Genomic DNA, 12848 nt, shown 5'->3' with positions numbered 1-12848 from the left:
TGTATCACCACGGTTACAGCCGGTAACCCACGACCCACTCACGACGACCACGATGAAGTTACGGAGTTGCCTAGGTGCCTTCCCAGTATTTCACGGACATCGGCGCCTAACCGTTGTAGCATCTTGGTATTTCTGCCGATGTATAAAAAGGGGGCGTTGCCTGGAACAGGCACCAGTCCACAAGTGTCCCTCGTGAACGCAACAACATGGAAGAGAGCGACCTAGCCAAACTGAGGATATTGATGCTGCACAAGCACACCATGGAATGTCTCGCCATAGAGAAAACTATACTGGAACTGATTCAGCTGACAAAAAAGAAGTCGAAAAAGAAGAGGATTTGGGTGAAGCCCTACCTGACGAGACGGCCTATCTTGGGTCATTATGTCACACTCATGAAAGAACTGGCAGAGGGAGATCCAGAGCTGTACAAAAACTTCCTCAGGATTGATGAAAGACCTGTCCAATGAGATTGTTGCACGTGTTGGCCCACACACTGAGAAGCAGACAACATTCTGGAGATCGCCCATTGAGCCAGGACTACGTATTGCGATCACACTTCGTTTCTTAGCAACAGGTGATTCCTACGAAAGCCTTTCGTATGCCTTCCGCGTTGCTGTGAACACTATTCACCATATTGTGCCAGAAACATGTGAAGCTATTGTGGCAGTGTATGGAGAGGTAGCGGTACCTTCCTCCTGCAGGAGGGACTGGGGCTGCTCCGTAGCCATCTCGGCTGCTGCAGGGGCTAATAACTCGAGCTCGTCGACCCGCAACACGTGCACGGAGGCGTCAGAGTGCTCGGTCATAGTGATATGCGCGCTGGGAGGTCACTGGCCCAGCCCGGCAGCGTCCCGACAGCTTTATGAGGTCGGTAGGCGTCCGCTGCACAAGTGATTAAGACCGTGGCTGAGCGGCGGAAAACCAAGGTTTCCCACCGGAATGTCACGGTTATTTCCGATGGCTTACCGACGTTCCCGACGGACTCCAGGTGCTAGCCCGGACCCTTCCCGATGCCATCCCGGATAGTCACGGCATTTGACAGTTGTCGGGGTGAGCCACGATCATTTTGCTCGCACCAAAATGATCGTGAGACACTTCCGACGTCCAAGGTTTTCCACGGCGGGGTTACGATGCCGCGCCGGAAATCCAAGGTTGTCAAGGTTAGTCACGGATACAATGCCGATTCACCATTTTTGCGTGTTGGGAGGGCACTGTGACCACAAACCGTGAATGTGTGAAGCTAGCATTATGCACCCTGTGCATTATTCGTCTGGCAGATCCAGATTCAGATAAAAAACAGACGTAGGGTGACTTTATTAATTTTGCATGCATGAGTTTGTCCATAGCAACGTGCAGGGGGCGGGTCTGTTGCAGAAGGTGTCACCGAGGCAAACAGACGTCGAGTGAAAGGTCATGATTGATGTCGGGAGCGAATCGTGTACCTAGGACGGATAACTCAGGCGCAGGGAAGGGTGGCGGGCTAGGCAGTCGATGAGCAGCCACCATGGACACAGGACCCGTGAACAACGTGATCTTGCTGGCGGACAGTTACAAGGTTGGGAAGCGTTGTGTGTGTGTGTGTGTGTGTGTGTGCCTACATGCGCGCGTGTGTGTGTGTGTGTGTGTGTATATATATATATATATATATATATATATATATATATATATATATATATATATATATATATATAATATTTGCGTGCGCATGGGTGGGTGCGTGCGTGCATGTGTGTCTGCAGGGTGTCTCTTTGTGTGTGTGTGAGAGAGAGAGAGAGAGAACGGGTCTATTTTTCATATGGTTATGAATCAGTGTGGTTTCTATATAAATTAAATTCATTGATTTACGTAATGTTCATATTACGTAATCATATAGGGGAGAGCCGGTATGATTCGGACTCTTTATAGAAAAATATTTTTAGAAAAAAGTTTAAGAAGTTGTGTAATTTTGTTGATCTCAAAATATTCCTCCATCATTTGGCTCTTTAGGCTGCTAATATGACACTCGTAGCTATTTCCAGTTTTCGATGTAGGTGATGAAAGACAAGTTTCTAAATCGTCCGAACCATCCCCACCCGTGGTGATGGTTCGGCCAGGGAGGTGGGATGGTACGGACACTCATAATACTCGCCATAATTTTAATATAACTTAAGTTTGATTGGCTAATAAACAAGATTATATATACTACAAGACATTTGTTTAAGGACAAAAGTATCCTCTCAATATTTAAGGGGGAAAAAATAAAAGGAGAACTACAAGAAATATCTCAAAAATTTTGGTATTATGTCTTCCTTCTCTTCTCACAAGCATACTATCTGAATATAAATCAACCAAATTAACCTTTTTATAACCGTCGCAACACCTATAATGTTTAAATTGATATAAATTTAATAAAAATCATGACAAAATCAACCGTCCGAATCATCACGACTCTGTAAGGTAAAAAGCAAATGTGTGGTCACACTCCTTTTCCAGCACGAGAGCCTCGGTGGTGATCGTGTTATATGGCAATACCTTCGCCGGGCATCGCTGCGTCACCGAAATAATTTACATCTTGCTAATTGGCACGATTTTGAAGTGAGAGCTTACGATACACCCTGAAAATATTATGTAAAAAATCATAAAACAGGACTTGCATCGAAAATAACAGCTCTGAGGGCGTGGTTGTCCCTTTGTGGGCCAAGGCAACAAAGTTTTGCACATTCACACAAAATCTCGCGGCACTCAGTCCCATACACTTTACAGTGCTATGGCCGGACCATCCCACTGTCCGAATCATCACCGCTCTCCCCTACTATATGGTCCAAACTAGCGGCCTGTCTAAACCATTTGAAATAATGTCAAACGGCGCCACCATGGACGATACATAAGAAGTATGTAAGAATACTAAGAATCTCGCTTCTTGCGTCTTTAACTACTATCCATATCAGACCCCATGACATACAGTTTTTTGCAAATATCTTTCAAACGAAGACTCGGATAAGCATGGGACTTTGGCACAGATTGTTTCACACACTCCGCTAATTGTTGACGCTATTGTGCAATGCCAGATGCGGTTAATTATGGCGTTTACTCTTGACTGTGATGGCAAAACCTGAGTGAGCCACTTACACATTCGAACAAGTGAGGCGTGACGTATTTGTGACACAATAGCGTCAAAAATTAGCGGAGTGTGTGAAACAATCTGTGCCAAAGTCCCATGCTGATCCGAGTCTTCGTTTGAAAGATATTTGCGAAAAACGGCATGTCATAGGGTCTGATATGGATAGTAAGTAGTTTAGAGTATATTTTACTTGATATATACGAGGGACTTTTATTTGTCTCAGATGATCTGAACGCTTTAAAAAATATCATCAATTGTTATTTCGAATTAAGCTGGGCACTGCATGATCGGTATTTTTATTAAAGATATTACTATAAATAAATAGCTGTCATCGCTGGTGTTAGTGGCTAGCAGCGGTCAAGCTGGCATTGGATAGGCTACCGTGGGTCAATAATAATGCAACATTTCTGTAAGTGTAGTTTTCATTTCAGTCACATAAGTTATCTGCGCCGTCAAAGGTCTAACCTTACTTCTGATTTACTTATTGTTTATGTAGTTTAAGGAAATTTTGCCTAATCCTTTGGAGAAATTTGAACAACAAATTCTAAGGACTACTATTCTTTACACATCTGCTTTTTTGACGGCTTTAATTGTGTGCGCGCGTGTCAGCCCTGTGAAAACGGGACTCATGGTGTCGTGTTTGAGCCTCACAGACTAGTGAGATGAGGTACTGATTTTAGTACGTGTAGTACGTGGCTACAAAAATATACACCGGAGCAATGCAGTGAGGTTACAGTTATATAACTCTGTGAGTGAGGTACGTGGTTTTACGCTTATCAGTAGATTAGAGAGCAAGGTTATTGTTTAGTTTACTGAACATGGAATATATTGTGTAAGCGCCACAGCATTATGGTGTGGTGTGCGGTAGTACTATTTTTTTTTTTTTTTTTTTTTTTTTTTTACGCATGTGGTGGTGCATGTCAGTAGGTGCAACGAAGTGTGTGTGTGTGTGTGTGTGTGTGTGTGTGTGTGTGTGTGTAATTCACCACGGCCTGATCACGTGTTGGACTCGTAAGTCGTAACCGCCAGCAGGTACCTCCCGACATTAGCAAGTGCTCTTTATCGTCGATCTCTGGGCACTGCCAGGACCTCACACACCACACACACCATCCCCCTTGCTCAAGAGGGGACAGTAACCACTCCTAATCAACGGAAAGAATCCGGTCGAGTTTTCTTCGGCCACTTGACAATGGCTAGCTGGTACTGTCACCTTGTTGCGGCGGGAGAGACAAACTTTGCTGCCATGGGTCTCAGGAACACCACGTCCGCACGATGATCACTCAGCCACCGGCCCATTGTGTGTGTTTGTGTGTGTGTGTGTGTGTGAGAGAGAGAGAGAGAGAGAGAGAGAGAGAGAGAGAGAGAGAGAGAGAGAGAGAGAGAGAGAGAGAGAGAGAGAGAGAGAGAATAAATGAAGCATGAGAGGTGCAATAAATGAAGCAGGACAGGTATGGTAAGCGAGGCATAGCAGGTATGATGAAGCAGGAAAAATAAGACAATGCTTGGGGAGGCGGTGGCTGAGTGATCATCGTGCGGACGGGGTGTTCCTGAGACCCATGGCAGCAAAGTTTGTGTCTCCCGCCGCAACAACATGACGGTATCAGCCATTGTCAAGAGGCCGAAGAAAACTCGACCACATGCTGTCCCAGTGAACACCTGCCAACCCGGATTTTAGCGAAACTCTCAAGAGAATCAAGTGGAGCTCCGTGGGGCAGTATGAGCAATCGAAGCAGAACTAACGTAACGAATGAGACAGGAGATGTAAATTAGGATAGGTGTGCACTTATATATAAAATGAGTAAGGCATCGAGGGTATTACGAATGTGGTAAAAGAGATTTATACATGGGAGGGTCATTACGTGTATAATGAATGAGTCAAGGAAAGTAAAATGTATAAGGGAGGATATGTATAATGAACGAGTTTACATATGTATTGAAGGAGGCAGGATATGTATAACAATTTAAATTATTTTGATTTATTTAGTGAGGCGCGTGAGGATTAATGAGACAGGACACAAGTGAGATAACTGGGACAGTAGGTCTGATGGATAAGGCAGGGCAATATAACAAGTGAAAACAGGTACAATTTTTTTTTTTTTTTTTTTTTTTTTTTTTTTACGTCTTGGCCTATTGCGCCGGTAGGCTTCTTCCCGGTGGGGCCTGATGGTCGGCCCAACCCGTTCTGGCGCAGGCGAGTGTTTATAGTGGCGCCATCTTTCATTGGCTCATGCTGCCCTCCCGGAGCTCATCTTTAATCCTAGAATCTAGAGTCCGGGTGGATAGGTGGTCTTCTGGACAGCATGTGGGTAGTTTTAAGCCACTCGGCGGCGGCTGAAAAATCCCAGCTTGGTGGCACCGGTCGGGGATTGAACTCGCGTCCTCCTGAACGCGGGGCCGTCTCGCTATCCGTTCAGCCACCACCTCCCCAACAATGAGTGAGGCAGATCAGGCGTGCTTGGCAAGGTCAGTGCAGGTGAAGGTGTGTGGTGCAGCAGGTGTCACCATCATGGCGCGCCTCTCTTGCAGGTGGGGCACTACCAGCAGTACCCTCCCGACACCACGCTCCTCTACTCCTACTTCGAGTCCCGCGGAGGCAAGTAAGTCGGAAGTCGGACAGGCGGCGGCAGAAGGGGTGATTGTATTAGTAGTAAAACAACTATCTTGATTTTCTTCCCCCTACTGGTGTACTTATATTTTGCTACGTTTGCTCATGATGGTTTAACATATATTTTTCTAGTTTTCATTTATCTGTATAAATGCAGTGCTTTGCCAGGTTTAGGTGGTTGATATTCTCGTTTAAGTATTCGAAGTTTAATAATTTTATGTAATCATATTATGTGGTCACAGCGAATGTTCCAAAGCTGCAGCTCGTAAAAGTACACATCACCCTTACATTGTTTTTTTCATCTCAAGTGCTTACTGCCACGCTTATCATATCTAATTCAATTTCAAGAGGTAAGTAAAGGAGTCACTGATATTTACAGGGGAAGAAGTTGATGGACGAGTGTGATCTAGGGTGATGCCTTGATCGAACCCTGGCCGACGCCTTTAGCCTATGCAGGGAATCCTAACCAAAGCCCTCTCTCTTCCTGCGGCGGTGTTACAGATTCCCGTACGTCTGCTTCTTCGGGCTGCAATACATCCTGAAGCGGTGGCTGGCGGGGCCAGTGGTAACGAAGGAGGCCGTGAAGGAGGCGAAGGAGATTTACGCAAGTGTCTATCAGCGGGACGACATCTTCAATGAGGCAGGATGGAACCATATCATCGAGGTGAGGAATGAGCGCGGCGGTACTGTGGTACTTTGGACCGTAGCTTTTTAATCTTGAGAAAATCGGGTATTCGAACGGTTCGGAGCTTAGTCAGTGCGTCACATGCAGCGTTTTCCCATAACGTAATTCATGATTGACGACACACACACACACACACACACACACACACACACACACACACATTACATTTAATTACATTACTTTACATTGCATTATATTTAATATAGATTGGGGGGACATAACTGACCGAGCTTGAGCCCAGGCCTTGAATACTACAAATAAGTAAATACAACTACTATCCATATCAGACCCCATGACATACCGTTTTTCGCAAATATCTTTCAAACGAAGACTCGGATCAGCATGGTGCTGTGGCACGGATTGTTTCACACACTCCGCTAATTTTTGACGCTATTGTGGACTGCCAGATGCAGTTAATTATGGCGTTTACTCTTGACTGTGATGGCAAAACCTGCGTGAGCCACTCACACATTCGGACAGGTGAGGCGTGACGTATTTGTGACGTGTATCCACCAACTACCTCCACCCCTGGCTTCCCCTACTTCCACCCACCCTTTCCCTCCCTCCTACCCTTCTCTCTCTCTCTCTCTCTCTCTCTCTCTCTCTCTCTCTCTCTCTCAGTGTACATGCGATGTGAAGTTATGCACACATATGACTTGTCTATAATGGCGGATATCTCGAAAGTATATGCTAAGTAAGTATGGTTGGGTGTTTTGTGCACACGACTGTTTTATCTGTAACTACGAAATATAACTTTGATTCATTATTTACGTATTCACACTTATCCTTAATTTGTTCTCGATATTCTCTTGGTCAAATATATGGAAGAATCGTAGTGTAATGACTCCTTTGCACCCACGCGGACATCTAGTATGTTGGCCATGGCTGACAGCGATGAAAAACTCCTTCCTCCACAGGACGTGGGTATCAGCCGTCTATCGGCAGCGTGCCTGATACTTACGTACCATTTTCACTTACCAAATACGGTGTAACGGTGAAACAAGCAATAACATCAATTACGATTGCTTGCGTAAACTATCCAGCCTTAATCAGCATATAATTTCTACTTATCTGCCATTAATTCAAGTCACACGTGTGCACGGGTTTATATATCGTGTACAGCGCAAGTGGAAGAGAGAGAGAGAGAGAGAGAGAGAGAGAGAGAGAGAGAGAGAGAGAGAGAGAGAGAGAGAGAGAGAGAGAGAGAGAGAGAGATTTACATAGATTTACATAGAAAATCAGACCACACAGACCCCATGGTCCAGACTAGGTGGTCTGTCCTTAAACCTAAGTGATTTTGCAGTAATCAGATGGCTCCAAAACGTTGCTTTTCTACTCTAGTTAATATTAAGTTCAAGGAAGTGACGGTCGAGCTTGTTTTTAAAGGAGTCAATCGTGTTACACTGGACCACTGATGGTGGGAGCTTATTCCATTCTCGCACTACAACGTTGGTGAAGAAAAATTTGGTGCAGTCTGAATTTACTTGTCTACATTTGAGTTTTGTGCCAATGTTCCTCGTTCGCAAAGTGTCATCGATCATAAACAATTTTGTTCTGTCTACATTCGTGAAACCAGAGAGAGAGAGAGAGAGAGAGAGAGAGAGAGAGAGAGATTTACATAGATTTACATAGAAAATCAGACCACACAGACCCCATGGTCCAGACTTGGTGGTCTGTCCTTAAACCTAAGTGATTTTACATTAATCAGAAGACTCCAAAACGTTGCATTTCTACTCTAGTTGATATTAAGTTGAAGGAAGTGACGGTCGAGCTTATTTTTGAAGGAGTCAATCGTGTTACACTGGACCACTGATGATGGGAGCTTATTCCATTCTCGCACTACAACGTTGGTGAAGAAAAATTTGGTGCAGTCTGAATTTACTTGTCTACATCTGAGTTTTACGCCATTGTTCCTCGTGCGCAAAGTGTCATCGATCATAAACAATGTTGATCTGTCTACATTCGTGAAACCATTAAGTATTTTAAAACATTCGATCAGTTTTCCTCGGAGGCGACGTTTCTCAAGAGAGAACATGTTAAGGGTAGAAAGCCTTTCTTCGTAGGATTTGTTGCGCAAGGAAGGGATAATTTTCGTTGCCCGACGCTGAACACCTTCTAATTTAGCAATATCCTTTGCATGGTGGGGAGACCAATACTGTACCTCATATTCCAAGTGGGGTCTGACTAAACTGTTGTAGAGCGGGAGTATTACATCTTTATTCTTAAATAATAAGTTTCTTTTAATGAAGCCCAACATTCTGTTCGCTTTATTTGCTGCATCGATGCATTGCTGTGAGAATTTAAGGTTTGACGCGATTTTGACCCCAAGTCCTTGACGCATTGAACGCTTTGAGTTTAACGCCGCGCATTTCGTAATCAAACTTTTATTCCTCGTTCCAACTTGAAGGACCTGGCACTTGTCTCCGTTAAAGGGCATCTCCATCTATCCGACCAAGCTGAAATTTTGTGCAAATCCTCTTGGAGGCTTTGCCTGTCTTCGTCAGTGAGAACCGAGTTACCAATCTTTGTGTCGTCTGCAAATTTACTAATGCGGTTATTGAGTCCAACATCCACGTCGTTGATGTAAATAATGAAGAGCACTGGGCCAAGAACCGAGCCCTGAGGGACGCCACTAGTGACAGGCGCCCACTCTGAGTTAAATCCGTCAATCACTACTCTTTGTTGTCTGTTGCTCAACCAATTCGCGATCCATTGGTTTACCTGACCGTCAATACCTATTTGTTTTAATTTGTAAAGTAATTTATGATGCGGGACTTTATCAAACGCTTTCTGAAATCAAGATAGACTACGTCCAGTGATTTGGTTACGTCATAAACAGTGAAGAGGTCGTTATAAAAGGTTAATAGATTTGATAGGCAGGATCTTTTATTTCGGAAGCCATGTTGTGAGTCCCCAATTAATGAGTGGCTTTCAAGGTAACTCACAATTTTGTCTCTAATTATGCCCTCAAGTAGCTTACCTACAACCGAAGTTAGACTAATGGGCCTGTAATTACCTGGTACTTTTTTGTCTCCTTTCTTAAAATCGGTGTCACGTTAGCCTTTTTCCAATCTGAAGGACAATGCCTTGTCGCAAGGACATATTGAATACGGTTGTGAGGGAGGAGAGTATTTCGCTCTTTGTTTCTTTCAGCAGAGTTGGATATACTTTATCAGGTCCAGGACTTTTATTTGTTTTAAGTGATTTGAGGGCTTTAAGGACTTCATCGGGTTTTATTTCAAAGTTAGACAATGCATGCTCGGGATTTACATTAGTACTGGTGTTGGTGGTGGTGGTGGGAGGACTGTTATTATTAAACACCGAGGAAAAGTAATTATTTAATAGGTTTGCAACGTGTTGGCTGTCAGTCACTAGTGCACCGTCGCTGTTTATTAAAGGTCCAATTCCACTTCTGATCGCCTTTCTGTTGTTTATGTAACTGAAGAAGGATTTCGGATTATTTTTACAGTTGGCTGCAATATTTACTTCATATCTACGCTTTGCCTGATGCACTAATCTTTTACTCGTCGCCTTGCATCATTGTAAAGTCTAATGTTTTCAGGCGTGCTTTGGTCTTTCTTTAACCTGTAAGACAATTTTCTCTCCTTGACTGAGTGTTTAATTTCGCTATTAAACCAAGGTGGACTTTATTAGTGTTAATTCGCTTCTCGCACAAGGGGACAAATGTGTCCTGCTGAGTGAGTAAGTGATTTTAAAGTTTAGCCAGGCGTCCTCTGCATTGCCGTCATCTGATAGTTGCATATCTATTAGTTTTCGTCGGATTTCTACGAAGTTGGCTCTTTTGAAATTGGGCACCTTAACTTTATTTTCAGTCACCGATGTTTGAGCTCTAATGTCAACGCGCACTAGTTTATGATCGCAGGAACCGAGGTGTTCTCCTACCGTGACATTACTGACTAGGTTATCTTGGGTCGCTATAACAAGGTCAAGTATGTTATTTTGTCGAGTTGGTTCAGAAACCATTTGGCTTAGATAATTTTCCTCTAGAAATTCGATCATTCTATGGGACTCACCTTCTGTACCCGACAGTGTCGCCCAGTCGATATGGGGGAGGTTAAAGTCTCCTAGTATCAGTGAGTCGCTGTTATTAAGTGACTGCCTTAAGACGCTGTACATTTCAAGATCGCCATCAAGTGATTGCCCCGGAGGTCTGTAAGTGACAGATATATTTAAAATGACTTTTGCAATGTTTACTCGCACGCACAAGTGTTCAACGTTACTGTTTCTTGGTGTTTTGTCAGTAGGTTGCAAGTAGCTTTTGACAAAAAGGGCGACACCACCCCCTCTACGGTTTACACGATCATTGTTGAAGAATCTGTAGCCATCTATGTTATATTCGGAACTTAAATCAATATTAGTGGTGTCGATAAATGTTTCGGTTATAGCAATTACGTCAAAGTTTTCTGTCAGAGCAAGACATCGCAGTTCATCAAATTTGTTTCTTAGGCTACGCGCATTGAAACTAAGGACTCTTAGGTTATCTTGAAGCTTGGTAATAGAGGTACTGGAGGGTTCAATGTTACGAGTCTGTTGCGGTGTGAGGTGTCTATTTACACGGGCGGGATGGAAGGACGTGGCTGAGAGTCGTTTTTTGTTGTTCGGGCGTTACGTACGGCGTTGTTGAGGAGCCTTCCAAATCTGGCTGCCCGATGGGGACAGGTGTATGCCGTCCCTTTGAAAAGTCTACTCTGGCCGTAGAAATCGTTCCAGGCGTTAAAGAATTCGACGTCAAGCTCTCCGCAGAGAGTCTGCAGGCGGTTGTTGAGGCTGAAGGCCTTACTGTAGAAGTCGCCCTCATCCCATGTCCGTGGTAGAATTCCTGAAATCAAAATATTAGGGATTTAGTCTTATACTGCTGGATGAGCCTACGGTACTTGTCCAGCAGTTCCTCAGACCGGTCGTGGTGACGTCGTTAGTACCTGTCTTGAGAACAAAGAGAGAGTACATAGAGGCCACAGCGGAGACCTCGTCCAGTGCAGCTGTGATGTCGTCAACACCAGCTCCAGGATAACAGTAGTTACGCCTACGACGGGGACTCTGCCACAGAATTCAACCACCTGATGGCGAATCATAGAGTCACCGACCAAGAAGGTGCTCTGTTCCTCGTCCTCCTCCTCCAGTATGGCAAATCTGTTGTAGCAATGAGTAGGATAAATGGCTCTAGGGGCGGGTCTGGCTCCTCTCACGGGGTGAAGCATTCAGCGTCAGCTCTACCGGTTCCCTGTGACGTGCCTTCTTCGGAAGGTGGCTGGGCATCGAGTGCAGGTGAGGAGGGTGATGAGGCGTCAATTGCAGGAGGGGCGACGATGTTGGCCTGGATAAACTCCTGCAAGGTATCAACAGTACTTGTTAGTTCGGTGATCTTCTTCTCGCCAGCCGTCAGCCTTTCGTCCTGTTGAAGGAGTCTCGTTTCCATCTGCTGAGTCAACAGGCAGATCTTGCAGACGGTCGATCGTCCTGAGAAGAAATGACCAGAGAAGTTTCCTGTGCAAGTCGAACATTTCTTGAGCGCCATCTTGGTAAGGAGGAGGTATCTATATATTTGCTTTGCTTTTTCTTTTTCGTAGGGCAGAGGGACGCGTGCGTGAATAAGCGAGAATAAGTGAGAGAGAGAGAGAGAGAGAGAAGAGAGAGAGAGAGAGAGAGAGAGAGAGAGAGAGAGAGAGAGAGAGAGAGAGAGAGAGAGAGAGAGAGAGAGAGAGAGAGAGAGAGAGAGAGAGAGAGAGAGAGAGAGATGGGAAGGCGTAGGAGGGAGATAGGGATGGAGGGAGGAAGAGGGCGAAGGAAAGGGGGGGAGAGAGAGAGGGTGGGAACGAGATAGGGAGTGAGGAAGGAGAGACAGAGAGGGCAAGTGGGGGTAGTAATGAGAGAGAGAGAGAGGGGGAGGGGCAATGGAGAGGGGAGGCGAGAGAAGAGGAGGAGCGAAACGCGAGGGAGGGAGGGAGGATTACTGGTCTCTGGGGAATAATCTGGTCAAGTCAGGTCAGGTAGGTCTGAACACCTGCGTAGGAAGTGGCGTCGGAGTGGAATCTGGAAATATATAAAGAATGTGGCGGAAAGAGTGTAACACTGTGTTTTGTGTATAGGTGTATATATGTTTTACAGGGCGCTACTGCGAGAGGGTAGATACAGGCGGAGAGAGGTAGTAAAAATAAGGGCAACACTTAATCCTGTCCAATGAAGCACGTGGTCGCACAGCAAACAGCACACCTCTGCGGGCAGCTAACTCGGTTGACAATAAGCAGTACGCAGCACGACGCGAAATAGCACACGGCACACAGCACAGCAAGATCTACAGTACAGTTCAGTACAGCACAGGAAGGTAGGAGGGAGGGAAAGGGAGGGGTGGGAGTAGGGGAAGCCAGGGGTGGAGGTAGTTGGTGGATACACGTCACAAATACGTCACGCCTCACCTGTCCGAATGTGTGAGTGGCTCA

At 45.1% G+C, this 12848-nt stretch overlaps 1 protein-coding gene across 1 annotated transcript in view; it reads left to right on the top strand.

Annotated features, from left to right (window-relative positions):
* The first annotated feature begins 1417 nt into the window (after positions 1-1417).
* The window catches only part of LOC126980698 (nicotinamide phosphoribosyltransferase-like), a 31701-nt gene continuing 20270 nt past the window's right edge, over positions 1418-12848 (top strand). Inside the window, exons 1-3 of the mRNA XM_050830839.1 lie at positions 1418-1555; positions 5627-5697; positions 6207-6369. Of these exons, the coding sequence (XP_050686796.1) occupies positions 1505-1555; positions 5627-5697; positions 6207-6369 (285 nt within the window). The 5' untranslated portion in view covers positions 1418-1504. The remainder of the gene's footprint in view (positions 1556-5626; positions 5698-6206; positions 6370-12848) is intronic.

This window comes from Eriocheir sinensis, chromosome 45 (assembly GCF_024679095.1).
Source record: "Eriocheir sinensis breed Jianghai 21 chromosome 45, ASM2467909v1, whole genome shotgun sequence".
Classification (NCBI taxonomy): domain Eukaryota; kingdom Metazoa; phylum Arthropoda; class Malacostraca; order Decapoda; family Varunidae; genus Eriocheir; species Eriocheir sinensis.
The sequence above is the reverse complement of the archived record's forward strand: the minus strand, read 5'-3'. Positions and strand labels throughout refer to the sequence as shown.